Genomic DNA, 27,144 nt, shown 5'->3' with positions numbered 1-27,144 from the left:
ATGAACCATAGCGCAGGGATCACCTACATGGAGTCAATGAGGACTGTATTTTGCCATATATTTTCTTCTACAAATAGTAAAATAATGTCATGTGTCAAAATAGGACAACATTTTTAGCAAGTGATGACTGTCTAATACAATATTTCAGCTGAGTCACAGAGGGAATTTTAGAAGTGAGACAGGAGAAAGATCTAGGATTCAATGAGGAAATAGGAAAGAGGTTCAGTCAGTTTAGTTGCCAGTTTCATTGTGGTCTACTCACCTCAATTACCTCAGGTTGGGACATCATGGAGGACGGCACCAAATCAGTGGGGATATCCATAGTAGCTCAAAATATCCCTGCTGTCCTTTGCACCCTTCCTCTGCACCCGCAAACCCGTGGTAGGAACACAGAAGCACTTCCTCAGACCCTAGTCATGCTGGCATTTGCTCCTAGTAGGAAGGGAAAAAAAAAAAGTGTTGAGAGTAACAAAAGAACTGGACGTGCAGTCAACACCCAAGCCCCTCGGCTGCTGCAAAAACCAGCCTGTGATTTTGCACAGCCCAACTTGCTTGCATGACGATTCACAACAGATTTGCAGAGAAATTTCAAAGGGCACACTGGAATTTGGTCCAGAAGAACAAAACAATTCACTTGACCACACAAATTAGAATTTACACAAACTGAGTAACAGCAAGTAGGCTAATGCACAGACTGTACACATTTGCAAGGAAAGATGGTCGCTTACAGAGCACTGGAATAGTGTTAACGGATTTTTTTTTCTGTAGTTCTTTTGTTTTCCCTACACACCAGAAAAAACAAAACAAAACAAAACCAACCCCTCACAGAAAAGTACTCATGGAATTACTTGCTGGAATTTAGGATACATTTATTTCCTCAGCAACTATTGGTTTACAGTTTGGTGATCACATGAACTTTTCTTCTGTCTTAAGAAAAATAACTTAAACATTATGACATCCTTATCCTTGATTTATTTTAACCATACATATTTGGGGTTTGGGTTTCTGTTTTGTTTTTTTTTTTTGACAGATTTGCTGTAGGTAAATATACTGAATTGCTGTGTAAAGTTTGATCAGTTCATCCAATTTTACTTCTGTAACTACCATGTTTATCAAGGTTAGATCAGCTTCCCATAGGTTTCTATTCTTTGGTGCAAAGAAAACTAAACGAAAGGGGAGAAAATGGTAAATGGCCAAGAAGTTAATCCCATTTAAAAATTCTGGACTAAGGCTACTGCAGTTTTCTCCCCCCAGTCAGGTCAGACATATAAAACACCACCCACAAGTTAGCCACCACAGAAAGGATTTTGCAGAGACACCTATTGCTCTCAGTATCTACCAGTTCCTATTCTGTAAGTCATGGCAGAAAACCACACACGCTAAGTGTATTCAGCATCCAACAAATGCACCAAAAATGGTGTCAAACCTAACTAATCTTTCTAACTGAGACCATGGTGTAGTCATACAGACACAGCTAGTGACCTTCCTGGCCACCGGTTCATTTTTTTTCGACAGTAACGCTTACGAAGCCAAGAAAGAACAGATCATGCTGTAGGAAAGTTGCACTCCACATGGTTTTCTGAGTCAGTTATGTCTTTTTTTTTTTTATTCATTTAAACTTAGCCTTTGCACACCACTGTGGAAATTTTTCCTCCTTCTTGAAAAGCATCATCTTGAAATGCCTGCCTCACATTTCAACACATCCCCACATGCCTTACGTCACATGTAGCTGTCTCATCTTCCAAGCTCTAGGATCACTTTTTCCATCTTTATATAGCTTTCCAGTGACCCCTATTCTTTCCTACTCATTTCTTGCTAGTAACCTTTCATTCTTTCCACTCCTTGCTCCAAATTTCTACTATACTCTTGAAGAGGACAGAAAATGGAGATTTAGCAGTCTTCCACTGGAAATTGAAGAACCAAGCTACACATCCTTCAGGCTTCCCCTTTTCTTTTAAAAAACAGAGGTTTGCCTTTTTCTGAAATTCACTGCTTTTCGTACAGTGCATGACAGATGAAGGAAACACATAGCATCAACTTGAAACTGCTTTTCTGACTATCTGGCCAAGAAGAGAGTGATTTTCAGTAAAACTCCATCAACAGCCTCAAGATCCTCAACCAACACATTTCATCACTGTCTAGCCAGCTGTCACAAATATAAGAACTCAGAAGACCTTTTTGTTTGTGTTCTTCTGTGTCACTGTACCTACTTTACAGCATCTCACTGTTAGTTTCTTTTAAATTTTATTCTCTTAATCCTGAAACACTGCCACTCCTGGATAATGAAGATGGGGAAAAAAGTACTGATAAAGCAGACTTTAGGGAATACTAGACCAAAATCAAAAGGTACACTTAGAATCCTGTTGGCCACATATGAAAAGGAGAGGAAATCATAATTTTTACTAGGGAGCATCACAGAATAGAAGAAAAAAAATATCTAAAGAAAAAAAAACACCAAACCAAACAAACAGGTCTCCTCAGCCTTTAGCTAGTTCTGTGTACTCCAGGTAGAACACAAATGCCAGAAAAAGCTTAACCCCATAAAATTTAATGAGCACTTTAATGCAGATGAGAGATTTGTCTGTAGTAATTTTTCACCATAAAATCTCCTTAGCCTATGACCATTCTACATTTTTCCTTCTGCACTTAGCTGTATTTTTATTGCTGATATTGCACTGATACCTCAATTCGCCTTGAAAAGGGAAGGGTCTTCTGCATGCGTCTTGCTTCTCAACCACCTGAACACAACCTACACAATAATTAGGACCTTCTGCCAAATCATTAAGCTTCTAAAAGCATTCCAGCTGAAAACAGGTTGGACTATACTAAAAGCACTCTCCCCTGGCTCCCGAACCGCCCCATCTTCTTCAGCAGTAACGAAGTACAAAGAGGACTGTGCTTTCACAGCAGTGCAAAAACAGACTGGCTCCATTCAAGCAAACAAAGGTGGCTTCTAACTTAATACCCGTGTGAGTTCAGGGTGCAGCCCCGTGTTTTTCAAGAACTGTGAATAAAGGGAATAGGATCCTCAAATGAACTTTACGAAAGGGCATTAATGACAGAAAATGTAATCTCTATTAAAAAGAAAGCCTGAAATGCACAAGCACAGGAGTGGCTCCTTACTAATGAGATTTTGATGGCTTGCTGCACTAAAAGTAACTGGGGAAAAAAAAACAAACCCACAAAAACCCAAAAAAACCAAAACCAAAACACCAAAATTTGGAAGTAGATTCACAGGTATTATTCCCAGACACTGAAACTGCAGGTGTCGCATGTCAGTACCACCCTACATACTCTTCACAGACGCTGCTGTCTTTACTGAATGCATCTGCAGAACTGCAAGCTGGGAAACACATTGGATCTGTATCAAAAATTTGTAAAATGAAGATTATAAAATTTCTTATCCTCTGTTAAGGCGAGTTATCTCTAAGAAACTATGTTTCATTGTAATAAACTACAGCATTTAGAAAATCATCTGTAGTAATACATTGAGTTTTTGGTTAACTGAGGGGAAAAAATAATCAGCTGACACTCAGCAGAGTAGCTTATATCTAATATGCAGAGCAGGAACACACCCTCACCAAAAACATACTGCTTTCTGACATGCTATCATTAAGCACCACGATTACTGGATTAGCTCTCTGAGACCACAGAGAAGGGGAACAGTGCAGTTTTGTTATTACGTGGAGTAGTTAGGAGAAATGCAATCACATATTACAGAAGCATCATCTTGAAGGAACTGCTTCTGGAAAATCCATTTTAATGACAAAAATTATTACCCCTTATTCCTCCCCAGTTTCTTGCACAGTACCTTGTGATCTGCAAATATCAGGAGTGATACAGTAATACCAACAATTTCTGCATTACTGTGTATCTCATCTGGGCCTCATCTAGAGTAAGGTGCTGGGACTGAAAGGCAAATTGGATTTTCACAATTTGTGTCTGTCTCTTGTGTCAGAGAATTTCAGGTGTCCTGCATCATTCCTACCTTTCAGCTTTGGTTTCTTGCACCCGTATCAGACTCTTTTGGTATCATGGCTTGACTTCACAGACCTCAGTTTTCTGGGTTACATGACTCTGAAGATGCTGATTGGTAGGGCCATGAAGTGTTAAATGTGACTTAGCTAAACAAAGCTACCCTCCCTGCACACCTGTAGTGAATGAAAGCCTAACTTACAGTTTCTCAGAGAACAGTTTGAAGTTCTTATTGATCCCAGATGGATAGGACCTGTAAACCCATCAAGGAAAATAAAACAGAACAAAATGCAAAAAGATGAGAAAATAAGATGATCGCCTAAGTGTCCCACTTCCAGATGTCACTTCAGAGACATTCCAGATTTCACATGGCATCTGAAGTCTTGCCATCCAAAAGTCATCACCTGGCATCACTCACCTCCAGCAGCCTCTTTCACTAAACAACCATCGCTTTTAAGCATTAGTTTGTTCAACACACAAAAAAAACCTCTGTGACTCCACCACGCAGCCTTACAAGGCAAAAAGGCAAACAAACACCATCCAGGGAACAGCAACAGCAATGACTTGGTGGGTCTACTGCTTCATTTTACCACTTGTTAAACCGATGGTGATAACATGAATTTTTAGTTATCTGCTATGGACTTATGGAGGTGTTTTTTCTGCTCCCAGTAACCACTGAGCTAATAAAAGAATAACTACAGATGCATTTTCTATCATGTAAGAAAATAAAAATGAAAGGCAGAAAAATTGGTTTCAATTTCATGCATCTAAGAAAAGAAGAGGCTTTACTGTTACTCCTTCCTTTACTACAGTGACTGCTAGAAATTATTGCAAAAATCTGGACTTGCTATTGCAAGTTACAGAGCACTAGATTTTCTTCCTAATAGAAAGATACTACCTCTTTTGAGTCCTTATGCTACTTTAGGTAAAACCTTCACCGCCTCTGATGCTGTCACTTTGAACAGCATATGTACATCCTCACAGAAATGCAATTCACTAGCTTAAACCTGTTTGAAAAGTCACAAATAATTTTTTCAGAACACCAAAACTTTTATTGACGTATACTTCAAACAAATTGATTAAAAATCCTAAAAAAAACCTAGGATGTGTCAACACGATTTTGAAGGTGAGCAGAGGTACCTGCAACTGTGAAATGATAGTTTTAGCAAACTGGCAAAGGGCAAACCACATCACAGAAATACAGATAAGAAGCTCTTTATCTCCCTGAAATTGCAAGGTGATCCAAACTCTGTTAGCATTGACTTCTTTGAAACAGTTTGTTTCAGCAAGCCTTTGCATAAACACAGCACTCAATTTTTCTCCTCCTGCCCCCCCCCCCCCCCCCCCCCAATCCCTTCTCACCATTCTTCAGTTCATTACTGGTTAAAATGAGGGGGAAAGCCGTATGCTACTTCCCTGTCCTGTCACCTCAGGACTTTACTCCTCTTCCCTTGCATGGTATGTCTGGAGTGGCGTTTCAGCAAACATCTTGTTTTGTATCAAGAACCAGACTGCTGAATGTTGGAAGTGAGTTTGTTACGTGGTGTACTTTGACAAATAAATGTGCAGAAGGAGAGGCATAAGACATGTGAAACTTTACTCGATGACCCGCCAAAGCATAAGGACAAAGTGAACTAACTGAAGCAGTTATGATCTCTACAATCCGTATTTCCTCCCAATTCTGCCCTCTCTCTCTGTTCCAGGGTGTGTTCTGCCTGCAAATGAAGATAACCTCCTGTGCCCGGTGTCAACTTGCTCAGCAGTTGAAAGAGCTGCAGTAAGTTAATAGCTGTGATTCAGTATTGGGTAAAAGAAGCAGAAAAGAAATAAAAGAGATTTCCAGACAGATGGTGCCGCCCATTGTTATACTCTTGCCCTAAAGTCCTTCTAAACAACAGCAACAACTCTTCCACTTAATGAGACTCTTTCCCTACCTTCTCCCCATCAAATTTCTGATGTCTCAGGAAGGACATCTCCCCTTTCAGCAGATGCATCAGAACAATTTGGAAGCTGACACAAAATTAACTGTCCCTGCCAAATTTGAATACACACATTTTACTGTACAAATTCTGCAGCTTCGTTGCTGTCAGCCCGACTCTTTCACCTCATCCCCCTCTCCTGAAAACAGGATAAAGGCTCCCACCACAGCAACATCTATTACTACAGCAGTAAGTCCTGGGCTAGATCTAGTATATGGTACTGACGAAACAGCTTTACCAGCAGTGAATCTGAAGTTACACTGCTGGAATTGGAAGTCATTTTGTCGATAATAGCATGGAAGAAGATTATCATTTCTGACGTCACAGGGACTGATGTGAGCTCTGACTGGGTTGTACCACTGTTCATATACATCATAGTAGGAAGTGGATGCAACTATTCAGCATGGCTTCAGGCCAACTACCAACAAATTGCCCAAGTTACATCTGTTATTACAGCACACGGAACACTACCCTCTGTTGCCCCAGTGAAGGCCAGTTGTACAAATGTGCCTCATCCCAAAGCCTTCCCATCTGTTGCCTCTAGTGACTGGACAGACTGCTTTAAAGAGCTATGGAGCTATAGCATCTTGCCCATTTGGAAGATCTTAATCAGAATGAATAAATGAACTGTGAAAATGGATTTGTGAGGTTTTACTGAAGGGTCATTGAAGCCTGGAAGGGGAGTGCCAGAGGAAAGGGACAATGTCTCTCTGCTTCCTTTGCTGTACCATCACCCCCCCCTGGAAACAGCCTCTGCCAGTAAAGCTAGATGTTTCTTGAGTCCAGCTTCACTGTCTAGAAAGCTAGGTTTTACTGGAGTTTGCTAATACAGGGGAAGGTTCAGACACAACTATTGGAGATCTCTACCTTGCAAATGCTGAAAAAAAACCCCACCCAAAAACCAGAGTAAAACATACTTGATGATCTCTGCCCTCTCCCGTTAGTGAGAGTGACTATCACTGAAGTTACAACCAGCCCTAAGAAATTGGCCATTTTTTTCAGTTGGAGATCAAGGACAGACTTAAGATGCAACAAAACTTTACTCATTCCCTTCTGCAGAAGAAACTGAGGTCGTCACAGGGAACAAGGTGAGTTTTCCATCCTGCTGTTATGCTAGCACTTCACACATGGGCAACAAATCCTTTTTTGCATGCACAAAGACAGGCAATAACTACACAGAGTAAAAGATGCTTAAGTAATACCTCATCCCCAAAAACACAGCACGTACAGTTGCCCAAATTGCAACTGGAAATCAATCTATACCCAGAAACATTTTTCCATCAACTCCCTGTCCTGGTGGAGAAATGACCTAATCATTTCTTTGCAGTAATCTGTGGTTAATTCCCTTTGAGATTAAATGTCAGTTCTTTGCCAGATGCTGTTTAAGACATCAGACCTTTTCTTTTGCAGGCTGAGTGGGTTAATCCAACAGCATCAATTTCTACCTGGATAATTTCTGCTCACAGAACTTCAGTTACTGGTGAAGTAATTCACTATTCGAGCACAATCATTTCCAGAGCAATTATTAAAAAAAAAAAAGGTAATTTTCCAACCTGACACAACAGATGAACAACAAAGAAGCTGTCTAACCAAAATATCATTAAGCTTTAAAAGGGAGGGAAGGAGGGAGGGAGACATGCAATAAGTATTTTAAATGTTTCACTGTCATCATCAAACAGCTTGTTAATAACAAAAAAACCTGGCAAATACAATGGATAATTGAGCTGGTTGGCCCCCAAACCAGGATCAGTTAGCACTAACCCCTCTCTCCTGCCATCACTGTTTGGCTATACGGTAGCAAGACGAGATCCAGTGAACTGGGGACGCTTGCAGGGCTGCAGGAGCACTAGTGGAGCTGCACTTCAGGACATCCCATGCAAGCGCAAAGGCTTACAAACACCTGCAAAAGGGTTGGCAGTGAGGTAGGCTGAGATAGCTTCCTGCCAAAGGGCTGAGAGAGTGCAGAAGAACAGCCTCCAGCAAGACCTCTGGACAGCAAGTGCCATCACTACCTGCCCTTGGATCTCCAGCATGCTGCCTGACCCACATCGAAACCTCCTAGGAGACCAGAATGAAAGAACACGAATACCCCAACAGATCAGATCACAAGAGCAGAGAACCCCTGTTTCGGCTGTTGAAAAACATCCTTCCTTTACCCTGTGTGCATCATCTGCTTTCTGGCTTTTTTTCTTTAAACGTGATCTGAGCACTTGCGACTTTAACAACCAAAAAAGCAGAAGGACAAAAAAAAAAACCAAAACAAAAAACCCAACCTTTCCCAAGTTCAGATCTAACCCACCCACTGAACATGCCAAGGCAAGTACTGTTTACACTGCCGCTGCTCCAACTTCAGAACGACAGTGTCCTAAAAAAATTGTCTTGGAAGTGATCCAGCATCACAAAGACAGACCACAGAACCAGGGGTTTTATTATTGCTATGGTCCCACTGCTTCTGTGTGTGTGATGCCTGCTTTGATTGCACTTTTTCAGCCAAAGCTTACATTCCACACAATATGTATAGCACAACCACCTCTTAGCCACTAACGGCATCAAAAGCAGGACAGCAGCATGTTTAGCTGTGTATCACTTTGCAGACTGCTTTACTGAGAACAGCAACCACTGGCCAGAGCATTCAGCTTTTACTTAAGCCAAACCAAAACAAAATATTAACAAAAAAACAACTTGCGAAATTTAACCTCAACTTGCTCACCCACCTGAAAAGCATCTTACCAAACAATCAGAAATAAGAGAGCTAACTTAATGAGATCAAATAAAAATGCAGAAGCCCAAAAGTGTATTACTAAACAAGAAAGAAAAAAAAACCCCACACAAAACAAAAAGGAACTCGTCTTTCCTACTTTCCCTTCTGCCTTCAGCTAACTCACACCTGTACACCTCAAAGAGTTTTTAAAAGGTGTTCCAGGGAAGTCTGCAACTTTCTGAAGATAGAAGAGACTTACAGTTTCCACGGCTTCAGTCTTCACTTTCAGGAGAGCAATACAGCTGTTAGCTTTCCTCATATAAGGGGGAAAAAAGACGAAGCTTTCAGCAGTAATCCAAGGCTAGAAAGAAAATTATTTCAACACAAATTTAAGCAATTGTCCTTACATTCAGTAGGACTCTTCCACAACACAATAATCAACAAAGGATCCAAAATCTACGTCATTTGCATTCACAGCACAGCCTGTGCTTTGGGGTGGGGTGGGGGTGGGGAAGACATCAGTCAAATCTTTCTGAATAGGAGCTCTGTGGTTAATCAGGGAAAGATCATTGTTCTGGTCTCCATAACTAATAATATGAGTACCACAGGACTGCTGCTAAATCGTCCCATGACAGAAAACAGCCTGTAACGAGCTCAGCAAAGACGTGTCAGGTAGAGCCTCCTTCCCCACGCTAAACAATTTCATGAACCCTACAGAGGCAGCACTGTATGAAACTGTCCCTCTTCCCCACTGCAAGAGTAAGGAGACAATCTGTCACCTTATTCATTTACCACACACTGAACGAATTTACAACCATAAAACAGTACCACCGTGCAGTGGCACTCCCTTTGAGAAGCCATCTACTCTCACAGAGAACACATGGGTCAGGAGAGACATCTTCCTACTCATCCCCTGGGGGCAAGATCAGACCCCCTGCCCACTCCTCCCAAAAAGCACATAAATCTGAATGTATATAAAACCATCCCAAACAATAAACATCTATTCACAGATTTTCAATGCAAAAAATTCAGTAGACAGTACACTACCCTGAGGCACTTATCTTGCAGGGAAATGTTTTCCATATGCCACTCTTATTTTGCCTGTCCCTGTGCCTCATACCCCTTTTGAGGCTGACAAAAGCAGGCCGAGTTCCACCAAAGGCCAGACAGTCCAAGTGTCAGTAATTGACCTATGCATGTCTGCCCTTTTCCTTTACCTGCTCTGATGTTTATCCCCGGAAAGGACCTTCAGTTGTTTTACTGTGGCCACCATGAAGGCTCTTTGGTGAGTAGATTATTCCTCAAATTACAAGTCTTTCATTCCTTCTGGAATTGTTTTTGTCTTGGGGTTGTGTTTGTTGTTGGGTCTTTTTTTGGGGGTGGGGTTTTTTTTGGGGGGTGTTTTGCTTTGTTTTGCCTTTTTTTTTTTGGGGGGGGGGGGGGGGCGGGGCAGGGTTGTTTTGTTTATTCAGGGAAACCAGGAGTCTGATCCTCTGCCTATGAAGTTCAAATGCATTTTGTTGATGACCTCAATGGCAGGCAAAGAAGGCAGGAGGACTCCCACTTTCCCAAGCATTTGCTACAGGTCTAAGTGAAGTCAGAGAGCTCCAGCACCATTATTTTGCAGCACGTACCCACGCGATTTCCAACATGCATGAGCTGGTTACTCATGGTAAAAGGTATTTGAGAAGATGATGTTACAGCATTGATTGAAGCAGAATGGATTCTCATTTTGCCCATTGTGACACATTTTCAGATTAATGGAACTAACCAAAAACATCTTGAAGGAAAAATAACAAACATCTTCCCTCCTCTGTGTCAGTGGTAGCAAGATGCTCCATCAAAAGGTCTTTTCTAAGGCATATAAACATCCCATCATGAAGGCAGGAAACTAAACATTGCTGTATCTGATTAAAAATAAAAGAGATTTTTCTTGGCCTTTCTAGTCTTCAGTGTCCAAAACAATTAACTCCTTTCCCTCAGGATATTCTAGGGGACCTGCATCTTTACTATTCTGACTTCTGTTATCAGAATAAAATGCCATCTTTCACTAATCAACATAAAATACATTTTGAAGGGAAAACCCCATATTATTTGGCATTGTAACATGAGAAATCATGAACACATTCACCCTAGATCATGTGAATTACGGTACAAACTGGACTCACATCCGCAGCAGTCTAATCCACAAGGCATGCAGTAGTACACTAGGTTTCTCAGCATACTGCTCAGATGAGATTAAAAAGAAAAAAAAGAGGTACTCATTTTCTATTCAAATCTCAACATTTTTGCTATAAATGCCACCACCATCCTGTCCACAACTCAATCATGCTCCTTTTCCTCATTAAATACAGGAATTTTTCTCTGTTACACATTGAGGGATTTGAAATCTGATTTATCATTGGACAAAACTTCATTTTTAGTTTGTGTACTTGTCCTTTTCAAGAATCTTTTCTGTACTTCCCTGACCTAGGTCAGCTTGCACCATCCAGTGCAATTCTCTCACTTGCTCAACCTCCTTTCCTGATTAGTTCCACATTGTACCTATTCAACACACATCTCTTGGGCAGCATTTTCTTGCCTTTAAATCCAAAATGATACTTCATCTTCTCTTGAAGCCTCTTCCTTCTCCGAAAAGATTCTTCAGAGCTTTGCCTTAAAAGTCAGGCCTGCATGGCCTCATTTTCTGCAGCTCCCCCTTTAAAGACAACCCACCAGGTTGCCTTCCCATCACCATCTGGAACCCCTAGACTTATTTCAGTCATTATTTATCAGGAGCGTAGCTTCTCCCAGTGGCCTCCATTAATGCTTGTTTATTATGGATTGCTTAGAGATGATCATTGCCTTCCCACTCCGCAAGGCTGGAGAACCTTTTCCCACCCTCACTTGGGGCAATGAGTTAGCATCTGCCTTAATGCAAGGGATGCTGGCTGGTACATGCATGTTTCTTCAGGTGTTTGGGGAGCTTCTTCAACAAAACTATCAGGTCAGCATAAGGTAAAGTAACCAAACCAACCACACCCACCCACCCACACAAATTGTTTTAAAACATCTGTAATAGCAGCACCAGCTTCAAGAAACAACTGCAGCAGCAGCTCCATTAGATTTTTTGAATTAGTGAGTGCTGGAACAATAAGATGTCCTGGAAAATTAATTTCTTATTCCTCTTTTTCAAGTTAAAGCAACATGAACTAGGAAGACTCCAGAGTAATAATGGATGCCATCATTTAATTTCAACATTATGTCAGTACTCTAAACTTGAAGAAAAGAACCACCAAGAAAAGGCCAAGAAAATAAAGAGGAAAAGCACAGCTAGACACAGACTGCTGGAAAATAACACCCATCTGCTCTGGCTTATGTAAACAAGTAACTACAATATGGATGGTCTCTCATAGCACAACCACAAGGAAGCTTCTGTCATATGACAATGTTTTCATAATCTGCACTTTCATCATAATGATTTCTAAAGTAAAAAATACTTCTAAAATAAGTAATTCCAAACCATTTTATTAAATTATTTTAGAATGGTTTATTTCTACTGACAGACATTAACTTTGAAGATGTTAAATAAGAGGGAGAAAAGTTCAGAGTCACCATGGATAGCTTACGATTTAAGCCACACCATTAACTGGTGCCAGCATTGTGCACGCATGTAAAAGAAGCAAGTATGGTGTATGCTTTTGTCCTCCTCCATTATAAACAAAAAAACCCCAAACCAAAACCCAAGCAAGGAGCTGTTTATTAAAATCATTCTGAACACTGGGGCTGCAAGAAGTAGTTTTCACCTCACAGAGCCAAGACGGAGGCATTGCCTCACACTAGTAGGTGGTAGAATTTAATTCCTAGTGCATTCTCATCACAATTTTGCTTACTAATCAGTATCATTAAAGAAGACAGTAGTAGGCAAAGTCACTTGTATCAAGGTATAAATCACCATATAAGATATCAGAATGCTTTTCTCCAGCTATCACTCCTCAACAGGAAAAGCAGCAAGAACATAACCTTCTCAACAACTTACAGACTTTTAATATTTATTTCCAAGAAGAAAAAACAAAGTAGTACAGTTAAATACTTCCACAGATCAGCAACAGAGACTCCATTTGTTAACCTCACCTGACACCATCCACCTTTTGTTTAAAACTCAGAAAAGTAGTAGTATGCTGTCATTCTTCTGAAACGAGTTTGTATTTAAACATTCAGGCAATATCCTTTTACTAGATAAAAAACATCTGGATGATAACAGAATGTCACAATTCTTTAAACAGCTTTGAGGGGGGCCAATGTTAAGGCAAATACTTCTTTTTTCCCCCTCCATCCACAAAACAGATGTTCAATCTTCAGGCAGAATGAACCACCACAAAACACAATAATCTGGAAATGCTGAAGCCAAGGAAGTCCACAATTAAGCATGCCAAACCCAAAACCCCAAATTACAAATGTACTATCCTAATATAGATCTACACAGGCCCTGACCAATGGTGCACAAACAAGAGTTTAATTAAGTTTATCTGAAACAGAAACTTGCCGGCCACCCCCCACAAAAAAAGTACATCAAAGACTGCAAGGAGTCAGCTTAACATAGTTCAGGCCAGCACCAATGCAGACAGAGTAACTGTTTATCAACTTCTCAAACTATTCATGCTGCTCCAGAAATATTTTTCTAACATCTGCATCAGTTCAACTGACTGTTCTCCAGGCAATTTCTGCAGTGCTGTATTTTGCATAGTTAAGCTGAATGAAGTTTAAAGGAATTTAGAATTTACAATAAGAAATAATTATCTTAATGACAGGGTTTAAATTCCCTATTCTCACGTCACTGCTTTTTCCCAAGACCACAGACTTACTTATCTGATGAACAGCAGTGACCCAGAAATAAGATCTTACCTTTGATCTTGCCACAATGGAGGGGGAAGCAAACCCAGTAGCTCAAGACAACAAAAATCGTAATGTTGACAAATGAAAGGTAATTACTTCTTGCCCACCACACGCCAAGTCTTTGGCGTGCTTAGGGCAATACACACAGAACTTGCGAGTCCAGGCTGTAAAATCAGGGCTGCTTACTCCTTTCTTGGCAGAGATTGAACGGAATTCCTTATCACCACAGTCTAAACCACTGTCTATGCAGCATCCCGCTCAAACAGTTACGGTTTTTGAGGAACAACTTTTAGGGATGATCAGGAAGTCACACTCCCCAAAATATCCCTGGAGCAGCAACAGCTGTCATGGATGCTCAGCAGAGAGCTGCAGCAGAGTACTGGGGTTTGGCCTTAGGTAGCTCGCTCTGATCATTCCATGAATTCAAGATTTATAAACACAAAGCAGTTCTCAAATATGCCCTGAAAGGAGAAAAATGCAGGACATACAAAAATTTCATCACCTTTCTCTCTGACTCTTCCCCTTTCAATTATCAAGTGAAGTTTAATGCAACTTAGGCTGCTGCCTATCTGAAAAAGCAAGTAAACACAGGAAGATTAGCACACAGCTTGACTAATTCACTTTAAGAATTGACTTGGATTAACTCTGATTTGTGTTTAGCAGACAAGCTTTTAGTGCATACAAGAGGTCACATGAATTAAGTGGGTTCTTGTAAATTCACACCATACTTCAGTGATTACTCAACTTCAACTAGGTCCTCAGCATACATACTGCCCAATGGAAACAACAAATATTTCAATCAGAGCATTTAGGAGACACCAAGAATTCAAGTGGAAAATGCAAAGCCAGGGGGAAGAATGCAGTCAGTGTAGAACAGCAAAAACCACCACCACCACCTAACGCACACAATGGCAGAAAAGTACTATCTAGTCTGGGTCACCACTTTTAAGCTACATGCCCTTTGCACACCTTTTAAAGAGCAAGAAAGGAGAAAAAGCAATCCTATTGTAACTGAATAGCAATGGATTGTTCTTAAAGAAAAAAGAAAAGCAAACCTAAATATTTTTTTGCCTCAAACTCTACCCTTGGAACTCAGTTCCATGCACATTAGCATGGGTACAAACATTAAATGCACACACACTTCAGAGCCTCCTTAAGACAGTTCATTACAAAAGCATAAGGTGTAAAGCATTACTCGGGAAACCATTAGGATTCTCTTTGCAACCACACAAATAAGCTAAGTAGTACAAGGGACACAGGCCACAAAAGGAGAACGTACTGAAATCCATCCACAAACCAGAGTTTTTAGGCACCCCACCGTCGCAACCCACCAGCTGTGTTCATGCTGAGCTCCCCTGACCCCTGACAAAGCCCACTTAGGCATGCAGGGTCTGGTTTTCAGTCTCTCCTGCTGCTGAGCAGCCTCTCCTACATCAGCCCCTTTACTCCGCTCTCATGAGACCCCACGTGGAGTACTGCCTTCAGCTCTGCAAGCCCAACGTAAGGACATGGACCTGTTGGAGCAGAGGAGGGCCACGAAGATGATCAGAGGGCTGGAGCACCTCTGCTATGAAGACAGGCTGAGAGAGGGTTGTTCAGCCCAGCCTTTTAGTACTTAAAGGGGGCCTTCAAGAAAAAAAGGGGAGGGACTTTTTACAAGGGTTTGTAGCAATAGGATGAGGGGTAATGGTTTTAAACTGAAAGAGGATAGATTTAGATTAGACATTAGGAAGAAATTCTTCACTATGAGGGTGGTGAGACCCTGGAACAGGCTGCCCAGAGAAGAAGTGGATGCCCTGTCTCTGGAAGTGTTCAGGGCGAGGCTGGATGGGGCTTTGAGCAACCTGGTCTAGTGGAAGGTGTCCCTGCCCATGGCAGGAGGGCTGGAACTAGGTGACCTTTAAGGTCCCTTCCACCCCAAAACCATTCTATGGATCTACACAAACATGTGTCACACAGCAGAATTGGCACCACTTTGGAGAAACCCAATGGCTGCTACTTGGTCAGCCACAGTGTAGGGTCATTGCTGGGTCCCATCTGCCTTCAGTCTTGCAGCAGTCTCCTTTCAAGGGTGCTCCACTTAACCCAACAGGCAACACTGACTGTCAGGAAGAGTAAAGCAATGTAACTAACCAAATCCTCAAAGTTTTCCAGTATAACTATACTAGCATCCCTCTCTAGTGGAGATACAGCTTATGGAAAAGCCCCCACTGCAGGGTCCCAAGGGGAAGTTAAAACACAAGCAGAACGGTCAGGGGGAAAGATGGGGCATGGGATCACTTCTGGCACAATTACGGGAGGCAGATGCACAGCAGCTTGGCATTCGAGTTTGCTACTAACGGAGAAACATCACCTCATTTTTGTAGCTCCCCCATGCCTGCCAGTGCTAAAGCAGGAAGGAGTAGGGTGTGGCTTCAATGCCAAAGCCTTTCCTACAGTTTTGTGCCACTCTCCTGAAGGAAAAAAGCAACTGCTTTCTCACAATAATTGTACCACAAGTCCCTTCACAGTATCTTCAAGGCTTATTAAGAAAATTTTAAGGAGGAAAACCAAAAAAAGCTGGTTGAGAGACTTCTTTACAGGTCTTTGTCATTAAAATCTGAGCAACTGGCTTCTGTTCATCAGAAACTTTGTGGAGGAGACACTGAAGATGGAAATATGCAGGACCATGGTAGAAGTGTTCATTCAGGCATACAAGTTTTAAGGCATTTATGTGTTCTACAGTCATGTAATTCCCTCCTGTCATCAGGTTGTCATCAGCTTGCCCATCCCTCCCTGCATTTTTTCTCTAGGCTGAACCTCTTTGGATGCTTTTGCATGTGAAACTTCAGCAACCCAAGGCAGGGAACAGAAATATATTTTACTTCTTGGAGAACCAGGCACTAAGCTATGCTACTCCTATCACCTGTTTGCCAAACTGCAATAATTCCAGAGACCTATTTTAAGCCCATTCACCAATTACCAGAATTGCTTTGATCACAGCAATACCCTGAAGTCTCAGTCTGCTTCCAGTCTCACGTGCATAGGATATTTGAAATAGGACACTGCAAGTGCTGTAAACAAGAAGCTGAAAGACTAGAGGAGCAGACAGATGAATTTGGAAAAGTCTTCTCTAGTTTGCAAGGTTTCCATACAGGGAAATGCACTGCTCCGAGGTGAAGTTTTCATCAGTTCCATTGAAAGCTTTAGGAGGGGCAAAATGAACCTGGTGCATTGTGAACCACATCAGGACAGCTCTCAAAGCCCTGTGTAGAAACCATGCTCAGGACAGGTCAAAGGCATCCTGGCTCATCTCCACAGCATTAGTCCCCATGTCTGCCACATTTTGGGAGTAACAGCAAGCAAAAGTAAAGACCACTAAACCTGATAGACATTTATAATGTTATCTTTCAAGTACAACATGTCACATTCATAATGGTATTCCTCGAACATCAGGTACCTATCCAGACATCCGTTTGCCTGAAGTTGCTTACCCCATCACAACATCTCAGGAGAACACAGTGAATCCTATTTCCATGACTATAGCAATGAGGGAGCAGTGACCCTGTTGGAGCACTGGCCTTGCATCTGCAAGAGCATAGCAGTTTACAAAGGGAACACATCGATGGAAACAGCTGAACACCCCAAGGAATTCTTCACCAAAAGCCAAGGCTCCATTCCTCAACCAAATCTAACAATTATGTGGATGGTAAACACATGCTCAGGTGTGACTTACAGCACATCCAAGGTGGCATATAGGACAACATGCTCTTAGTACCTTAGCTGGTTCCTCCTGACAAGACAGCAGTACCCAGGAACATTCTCAGCACAGACCCAGGGAATATTCAAGTTATTTTCCTGTACCAATAATTTGCCAGTCAGACACTTCAGCAGAGCTGTGTACACATTTGCAAAGGCATCTTCCAAGTACAATAGTCATGACATTCAATGCAGCATAAATACAGAATTTACTGTGCAGCATTCTCCTTTGGGATTTACAGGCTTGTTATATCAGTCTGAATCTATTCTGGTCTATCGCACATTGCCATACCAATTTCCTCAATGCTTCTGAACTTCAATAATTAGTTTTCTATGTTAAAAACTAGCCGGCAACTATAGAAATGTACTACAAAGTTTAATCCTATAAGCACATCCTGAGGCAAAGTAGCCAAATTGTCCCTATACATCCTACTTACAGCTTCATTACCACACCAAAGCAACACCTCTCCACTGCAACTCATCGCAGGACTCTACCTACCTTGTAAAACTACTGACCCAATCTCTACAGGGAATCACTGAAATTTACGTCTACCAGCTGAGGTGTCAATGAAAGCACTCTGAAATGCATAGATAGAAAACACCCACTCCTGCCAGCCTTTGCTGCTACTTTGTATTTTCTTACACATAACTGTGAAAGTTATTAGTAAAATAACAACCAAATCTTAAGGGTGCTAGGACCCAACAAGTGTCATCACAGCCACACAGTAAGGGACTGGAAAAAACACAAGAAAATGGATCCCACCAAGAAGTTCAGTGAGCACCTGACACAGGCAGGGGAACCGAAGGAATACCATGTCTTGACCACAGTAAGTACCAGCACCATCCCTCCCAGTTCAAGACAACTTCTAGGGGCAAGGTGATCTCCTGCCGACACAGCAGTTCTCCACTGAGGTCTCCTGCCATTAGCCAGGCAGTCGAGGGCCAGCAGCTGTACCTGGTGCTGCTTCTCGACAACTTGCTTCACCTTGCCCCAGAGCAGCAGACAGTGGAGATGCTCACCACCTGCGAGGCTGCCGTGCTGCCAGCTGAAGGGACAGTGACCACTGCAGCAGCAGCGACTCTTGCTCACTGCTGGCAAAGTTGATTTGGAAATGAGCAGCAAAAAACCTCGGGCTTTCTTCTGCACCAACAACCTGGTGACACCTGCAGCCTGGCTGGGGACAGGAAGAGAAGGGGAAGGCACACTGCCTGTCACACACTGCAGCTATGTAACGGCACCCCAGTTCCCTCACTCTGTCAGCAGCAGCAGCTCAAGGCGTCGGGACACCGTCCTGCAGGTCTGACATCCACAACAGATCAAAAGCAGATGACTAAACATTTAGTGAAATGCAGTGGCAATGTACCCGTTACCAATGCCCCACTGCAACAGACAAAACAACACTTGCCACGCTTGCAAGATATGTAGCTATTTCCTCTTGAGAGGTTAGCAGCCTTTCGCCTTTCCTGCACACACCGACCTGAAGGATAACTACCTAACAGATAGGAATGAACAGCATCTCCCTTGACTTCTCAGATACCAGTAAGTCTTTGCTGGAGTTAGTGTCAAAGCTTAGTGCTCTTAAATAATCACACACACATTCAAAGAAAATTTGAATCTCTCTATGCAGTTAAACATTCAACACTCATCCAACACTTTTTTTTTTTTTTAATTTAAGCAGAACTGCATCCAACTTCTTCACAATAAAAAAGGATACTGTTCTAGTCATACATATTGTTTTCAGCCTGGATGGAAAAATATCATCCTCAATGGCCGAAGAAGTTCTAAGAAAAAGTCTCTGCAAACTGCTCCTATAAATAATGTACTGGCACCATTTTGTATTTGACATACACGCCCTAAAAAGAAGGGGAAGAGGGAGGGAAAGGGGCTTACAATCAAAAACAGTATGCATTTCCTTTGCCAGATTTTTACCACTCTGAAAATCTCCAGCATTCTGTACAGAAAGATCTTCCCTTTGATGTCAATCCAATGCTTTTTTGCTTGCTCCTGCAAGCACTGCAGTATGCAATAAATTTTCTAGCTGGCAAAGAAACGGATGTACTTTCTAGAGAGTACCTCTGAAATTCACCCTACTTAGAGGGTCACTGTGGCACACAGATTCCTAAAGAAAAGGCTAACGGGTGCGTAGGTCTCATGCGGGCATGTTACAGACATTTGAAGTTCATCATATATGACCATCAAAATGATCAGCACTATTTCATCAGTTTCAAAAATCCACTTCAGCCGATGTTTGCCTGTTGTTCACAGCCAGAAGCAAAAGCAGATATTACAAGGCTCAAATACTTGCCATCTTTGTATTTTTAAATAGAATTTAGAGGTTTTCACCTTCTGTCTAGAACACGCCACGTGGGAGCCAAAACAAATAATCAGTGCCAATGCCTCTCAAGTTGAAGTAATTTAAAATAAAAATAATGCAATTGGCACAAAACTGTAATGCAGTTCTCACCAATACAGTACTTGTGCCCCCAACATGTTTCCTCCTGAAAGAGATGCAGCCGTCCCACTTTTGCAACTGGAAGCATTTTTCATGTCACTGATCCATGCTGTGTACCCCCACCTCAGCAGCAGACCATGATGCGATCTGCGAGTGGAAAAATGGGGAAATGCTTACCTCCTCTTTCCCGAGCAGGAACAACAGCCAGCTCCTCATCCAGCTCCACCAGTGATAATCTTAAAGGCGTTTGGAAAGCAGAACACTCCCCACACGCCCCAGCCTAGGACACTGTCCAGGCTATTCATTCCAGGAGTAGCCTGAGGAGGAGGGACATGGCTTCTGACCCCTGGCAGCATGGCTGGCAGGGGCACGCATGCCTTACCCAGACTCCTTGAACCACAGCAGCCACATGAATCTGTGGCTGTTTTCATCTGCCAGAAGCAGAGGAAGAAGGTTTGCTTTTTTTATGAAGAAATACTTCTTCACAATGGGGCGAACATGCCAGTGCTCACCCGTTTACATGCACTAACATAACTACCTGCATTATGTGGGTCAAGAAGGAGCCAGATGCAGTAGAAAGTAGATGCAGGTCTGAGAAAAAAGTGTTTAACAAACTACTCCAGGCTGTGCCTGTCAGGAAATTCTGGGGACTTTGCACTGATCTAAGCAAGGGTATTGTTCCCTATGCAGAAATGTAATGTCTTAACCACCTTAAAAGGTCTTTTTGAAGGGCTTCTTAGAGAAATGGAATGATCTTGGAGTTGCCATATGTAATAGGGACACACATATACTACCCAAACTGGCACTCACTAGGTTCTTTTCCTTACTGGTGCTAATTGCACAAATAGAAGCTACATTTTCAAGAATAAGAGGCACCAGTTATTAAAAAATGAAAATTGATCCTAGAGTGAAACCTTCAGTTAAACAATGACCAAGACTTTACAAGTCAAGCATGCTATTAATCAGCTCAGGTGTGGAGGAAGAGCTTCAGGCAGTCAAGGAACAGCAACAGGTGAAAGGAGAGATCTGGATATACAAAGGCAGGCACTTCTCAGAATTCTTGAACTTCATTAAAAATCAAAACAAGGCACCAGACCTGCTTCAGATGTTCACTCTCATTTGCTTCAGCACAGCAATGAAAGTGCAAAAATGCATAGGCAATGCTTCTACTTGTTTTAAAGCAACTAAGCTTGAAAGATAAATGAAGAAAACCAAAATCTGAGTCCCCTGAAACGTAAGCAGAACAGCAGCTCTTATTCCCTCCATAGAGCTTTCCTCTGCCCTAGAGTAATCTAATATTTCTGTCAAAGCAACACACCAGCCTTGCACCTAATCCAAAGCCGTTCAGTGCCAACAGAGATTTTAGCATTGATGCCTATGGGCCATGGATGAGGCCTTAAGCACTTGCATTAGCTACAAAGGACACTCAGGGAAAACACAAAATGTCTAAGTTCAGCCCTAATGCTGCATCACTGAGGAGTGTCACATTTCTACAGCATTACCTTGCAACGCATGGAAAAGCAAAGTTAAAAACATACATGGAAAGTGCTACGTAATCACTACCTGTCCAGGCCATTACCACCTCAAGTCCCTGTTGATCAGATCTTTCTGGAGAGCAGTGGGCTTCAAATTGTCATTACATCACAAGACTTCAAATGGGAACCCTAACTGAAGGGAAAGCAACCTTAAAGAAAAGGACAGAGCAAAGAAGGGGGGGGAGGGCGGCGAGGGAAGAGTGCAAATAGGTTTTTTCAGCGATTACCATTGCCTTTTGATAACTCCTGTGCTTTTGTTTAATATTTTTTTTTTTTACAACAGCACTGTTTACTTCTTTTAAAAAGTTTGCTTCCTTTTCTTTTCATAGTGCTAAACTGTTAAAAAAAAAAAAAGAAGAATATAACCTATTGTGGAAGAAGAAGCAGCAGTGAAATACACAAGAACTAATCCACAAGCTGTTTAGTGAAACAGTTGTGTTTCTTTTTCCTAGCACTACTTGTGGCAGTTGCAGTTCAAACAACCCATTTACACAGATTTAAACTGAATTTAAGTGTCCCTTAAATTACATGCATTTTTCTTTATGGAAGGGAGGAATTCTCACAAACATAGCTGATTCCAGCTTTGGGAGGGAAATGATAATGAAAAGGACAACAGTCTCACAGTACAACCTGTTCCCACTCTCAAATTCTTCTAGGTGTCCTTGGACATCACCAAGACCATAAGTAACAGCTGTGAGAACTCCCCATCCAGCCCTGTCGGTGACAGAGCTGCACATAATTTCCCCCTGAACTCATGCAATAAAGAAGCCACACAGACAGCAAATGGCACGGTAACAGCGCTCAGCAAGTGCAGGCAGGTCACCACCTAGAGGTGCTCCAAGCCAGCTCTTCAGATATCTGCAGGAGGCAGCTTACCTCTGAGAGCCAGTGCACAGAACTGCTGGGTACTCAAAGATGGTGGTGGTCTCCCAAAAACAAAAGCTACTCAGAAGACGTGCCTTTCGGTTTAAACCTCAGAATATCAGAGAAAGCAAGCTCAATACGGAGATGCTACTAGGAAACAACCGTTTATTAAGGTGTTATTAATGGCCCATCACAGCAATGCAAAAGCCAGCCCTTACAGAAGTCCTACCTAAGTTTCAGCTCCAGAGCTAAACACTTTCATCAATACCCTTGTCCTGTATTCCCCACATGGTTTTGCTGTGTGTAACAAGCTTGTGACAAGCCAAGTTAAATTTTTTCTCCTATTTCTTAGCAGAGAAGTAATTAAAATATATGTTTTATATATCATATTTTTACAATCTTCCAGAGTTACTGATGAAAATCATGCAGCTGTTAATTATCTTTGCACACAGTGATAAGACTGCCTGTTAATCACTCATTAAGCTCACATATTAAAGCTGGGTACACAGTGTAGCATTACTTCAATTCTGCATTTCCCATGTGTTTTGTCTCAAAAGCTGTTTAACCTTTCCACCCTTAATATTTGTTTTGAAGAGGGAAGGAAAAGAAAGCAGACACCAGTCAGTATTCTCTCTCCAGCCAGCACCATTACTGGTAACTTCTCAGAACAAAGTTTGTAGCAGCCAAGGGTCTAACCAGTGCAACCTGTAATAAGGAGTGATCTGGACAACAGCATACTGAGCATGAAGCTATGTTTCCACGTATTCCTAAAATAACATTTCCTTAGTTATTTGCAGCTGAAAGCCAGAACCACAGCTCAGGTACAATTGCACAGGATGAGACACTGTCAATCTTTTCTGGAAAAACACAGCATTTGATTTTGGGTAGTTAATATTTAATAAAAACAACAGTAAAATGCTGGCCTATCGAGTTGCTTTGTAAGTCTGAGCACGTATCAGTTAAGGAAAAACGTATGACATGCCTAGAGCTGGTATTAGCGAGCTGCAGGACGGAACCTCACTTAAGCCCGTGCGCAGAGAGTATGCTTCAGTCCACTGCTGAAATTGCCAGAAGGTATTATTTTAGTACTACAGTATACCCCATCCTCACACAGGAGTAAAAGGCTGCATGGCATGCAGTCCTGGCTGCCAAATTGAAACATGACTCTCAGACCTGAGAGTGACTCATTTTAAACCAAATGGTACAACACACCAAACCTGACTTAGCTTGCAAGAGAATTTCTCTGAAAAGATAGAATTGCAGCAGTTTTAATTGTAAAAGAATGCAGCTACCCTAATTCCCCAACACTTTGGGAACACAGGTTGCCTACAGAGGCTCCTGCAAGAAATTTTGCCTTGAACCTTAAAAAGAAAAATTACAGTGGGGGAAGAAAAAAAAGAAAATGAGGATTTGAGCAGCTTCTAATTTTTCTAATTTCTTCAGACAACTGAACTCAAAAAGGTATGACCTTGTTTCACAGAGAAATGCACAAGAAAAAAAGTTTAGGCATTCCAACATTTTTCTGATAAAGGGCTATACAGAAAACTTTTCACACATTTCCATAGGAAGGATCTTTTTTGGCTGGGAGGTTTCCCATTGTGGAGCTATTAAAAAAGAACATGCACAAAGGAGTGAGACGAAGAAACCTGGTCCCTCTGGTTCCACCTCTCTCTTCTCACTTCACTTTACTAATGGCTTTTAACCTAAAGCTCCCCTCCTTCTTCCCACCTTGCCCATCTTTCTCTAATACTCCATACCCTGATACTTCCCATTCATCCTGTGCCTGTGCTTTACCTTTGCAAACACCAGGGATACACGCACACATGTCCCATCTGACTTTGGCAGGCTCTTCATCCAAAGGACTGAGGAAGTCAGGGGAGAGAGGTGGCAATCATTTTTTTAGCTAGGACTTTTTCCACTGTCTTAATTTGGTATAAATAAATCCAGAGAGACTTCGTGGAAAAAAAAAAAAAAAAAAAAGAAGTTAAAAAAAAGAAGAAAAAAGTTAGGATAGGCCCTAAGTATGCGAACAGTGGCAGTACTGTCAGTGTCCCTTCATCAGCCAAGTGTCCATTCCTTACTCCAGGCCAGCCTCAGCGGCGTTAGTACAGCAAGAACAGCTGCCGGACCCGCCGCCCAAGCCCGCCCAAGCCCACTCCCACGGCGCCCCGTGCCGGACCCCCGCTTGCGGCGCGCCGCCCGCCTCGCTGCGCCGTCCACCCGCCGCGGTTGGCACCAGGTCCGGCAGCACCGCGGAAAACACCCAAAAAGAGGAGGAAAAGCCCGGCGGCACGCAGGCGGAGCCCCGGGACGGCGGGACCCCTGCTCCGCTGCGCGGGCGGCCCGCCGCGGGGCGCTTACCTGCGGGAGCTGCGCGGGCGCGGCTGGAGGGAGCGCGGCGCCGCCGCCGCCACCGGCGCGCACAGAGGGATGAGAGAGAGGGCGGGGGGCGGGGAGGGACGGGCTCCCTCCGCCCCCGCTCCGCCCGCCTCCGCCGGGCGGGGGCCCAGGTGCGCCCCGCGCCGCCCCGCCCCGCCCCGCCCCGCCGGACCCCGCGCCCGCCCCGCGGTGGCCCCGGCCGGGGAGCGCCCGGCATCCCCGGCTCGCCGGCATCCCCGGCTGTCCCGGCGGCGGGCTGGCGGCCGGCCGCGCCTGGCGGCAGCGCTGGCCCAGGTCGAAGGCTACCTCGAGTAGGGGCTGCGGGGCTGCGGGCAAAGGCTGCCCGGCGGCGGCATGCGGGTGTTTCTGGAGCAGCCGAACTTCTCCCGCTGCAAGTGCTGGGACCCCCTGCGGCTGCCGGCAGGAGCCGGGTGCGAGATCCTCTTACTGGAAGAATCAGTCCGTGCGTTCACCAAACCCCTGTAGCTGGAAAGGGGCAGGGTTGCGCGGCGGATACTTTTCCAGACTTCTTTAGAAGTGTTATTTCATTATACACAACCAGATTCAAATTTCTTCTACTACCCCCAGCCCCCCACCAGCTTTTGCTGTGGAATAGCCTGATTCCGTTGGGTTGCGGGAGCATCTAGAGGCCACTTTTGCATGTGCATGCATCAAGCGAAAAGGCAGTGTAGGCTGCACGGCACTTAGCATTCAGAGGCTGAAGTGCCTAGGCGTTTCTAACCCCTGTAGAGAGATTTTTAGAGAGATTACTTACGGCTATACAACAAGCCAGCAACTGCCTCCAGCGGTACAAAAGCCCATAATGAAAGACCAAGCCCATTTAAAGTACTCCTTGTGTTTCCCAAGAAGCCAGAAAGCAGCAGAGAGAGTTCTCCTCAAATCACACCTTTGCTTGTGTACTGTCAACACAATGATGACCCTAGCTTCTACAGCTACTGACAGTATCTACTGTATCACTTATATCGCTGTTATTAGAAAGATGTTCATCATCCGTGTGAGCACATTTTTTTACTGCCATGGCTGGTTAGGAGCTCTTTCCCTTTAGGAAGCAGTCAAATGCTCTTGTCTGTGTGTGTATCAAAAATGGTTATGTATGTGTATATATATCTTTATTTCAAGAAGACAGAAGTTTGGTGCCCACACGCTACCAGACCTTGTTTTTGTACTCAGCACTGTGATTTAGCACAGAGACTGAGCTTTAACATGCTGAAAAGTCTTGTTAAACATTCAGCAGGCCATTAACTTTGGCAAATGCTTGATTTCATCCTCTATCCATTTTCAAAGCAAGCTACCAAGTGTTTGCAAGGAGTGACCAAGAAGCATGTTCTTTTACAAGCTCTAATACATGGTTTAGCATCCATACACTAAGTGTTGTGACAGTCTTTAATGGTTTCCCATCTATGCACAGGCTGCATCCAGGTCGGACAACAACTGCAGGCTGGAAACAGTGTGCTCAAACTGCACGTGTACACCCTGATGGTAGAAAAGGGGTGACTTGCATGACCCACTGGTTGAAAAGCAGATCTTCAGAATGTAAAAATGATTCCTCCCATGCTATGTCAATAAGTTTTTCTTGTGTAGCTTCATTATAAACCAGATTTTACTCAGCTTTTTTGGGAGTCAGGGGCTGCCTGCATGTGTCTACAATTCCTGTCCTGTGCTTAGCCAGTTGCCTGGGTACTGCTGTAACAACCAAGAATAAGTTAAATATAATCAAAGCTTCAAGCAAAGGATGAGCTGACAGGACCTACATCTCAGTGGCAAGACCTACCACCCCAAGCAAGCAGGAGCATGTTTCATTGTGATGGTGCAGGTATGAAGACGGTCGGTGGGAAGAGCCACTGCATCTGCACATTGGTAATTACCACTGCATAGCCTCCATAAAAACATCTCACCTAGTATGGTTACTCAGATTTGCTGGTTAGGACCTTCTCTAGTGACTTTACCTACTGACGCCTGAAGGAAAAGAGCAGTCCTGTGCTCATGGGGAAAGCATGATCTGTGCATGAGGTGGAATTATATGAAGGCAAAATGATGACACATGTTAAAAAAGAAAAAAAGTATTTCCGAGTCCACCTTCAGTAAAGTAAGGTAGTTAAAGCAGCAATGTTTTTTCAGTTGCTCTGATTTCTGTTAGTGAGTTCAGACAAGCTTGCTTTGCCATGAAACAGTGACTTCTCATTTATTCAAGGCTAATATAATTAATTCTCAGTCTCCTACTCTTGCTCTAACTAGAAAATATAGGCAATCTTCAGTAAATCTTAGAAACAGGCAAATACTGAAGGTCCAGGGGAGATCATGTGGTCTGACTAAGTTTAATGAATGTAACTTCTATGAGACTTGGCTGTGCTGCTCCGTGGTCTGAAATGTGTTTATGTAATCACACACAGATGTACTGAATCGCATCAGATAGGGAAGTAGTTTTCACATCTTTCAGCCTGGAAAAAAATTCTGATTCCAGAACAAACCTTCTAAGTTCCATGTGCTCGATTTTGTGAATTGATTCAAATCATAAATATGCTTAACATGTACGCACATTGATATATTTAATTCTCAGTGTTCATAGAGTTTCAGCAGTGTTTGCAAGATTAGTCATACAGACCCAGAAAAGTTAAACATCTAAT

The 27,144-nt window shown here is 42.9% G+C and overlaps 1 protein-coding gene across 4 annotated transcripts in view; it reads right to left on the bottom strand.

The window, feature by feature from the left end:
* LPAR1 (lysophosphatidic acid receptor 1) overlaps positions 1–24,977 on the bottom strand; it is a 77,106-nt gene extending 52,129 nt beyond the window's left edge. The window contains exons 1-3 of one of the 4 annotated variants that reach the window (XM_055699272.1): positions 24,482–24,573; positions 23,915–24,072; positions 263–432 (exon numbers count right to left, since the gene is read on the bottom strand). In XM_055699272.1, coding sequence (XP_055555247.1) covers positions 263–322 — 60 coding nt within the window. In that variant the 5' untranslated portion in view covers positions 323–432; positions 23,915–24,072; positions 24,482–24,573. Of the gene's footprint in view, positions 1–262; positions 433–8,914; positions 9,017–23,914; positions 24,073–24,481; positions 24,599–24,805 lie in introns of those variants that run through there. The other 3 variants (XM_055699271.1, XM_055699273.1, XM_055699270.1) reach the window with 3 other exon arrangements.
* Between the last annotated feature and the right edge of the window lie 2,167 nt (positions 24,978–27,144).

Source organism: Falco cherrug, chromosome Z (genome assembly GCF_023634085.1).
Source record: "Falco cherrug isolate bFalChe1 chromosome Z, bFalChe1.pri, whole genome shotgun sequence".
NCBI classification, from domain to species: Eukaryota; Metazoa; Chordata; class Aves; order Falconiformes; family Falconidae; genus Falco; species Falco cherrug.
Note: the sequence above shows the minus strand (reverse complement) of the source record. Positions and strands in the feature narration are given on the sequence as shown.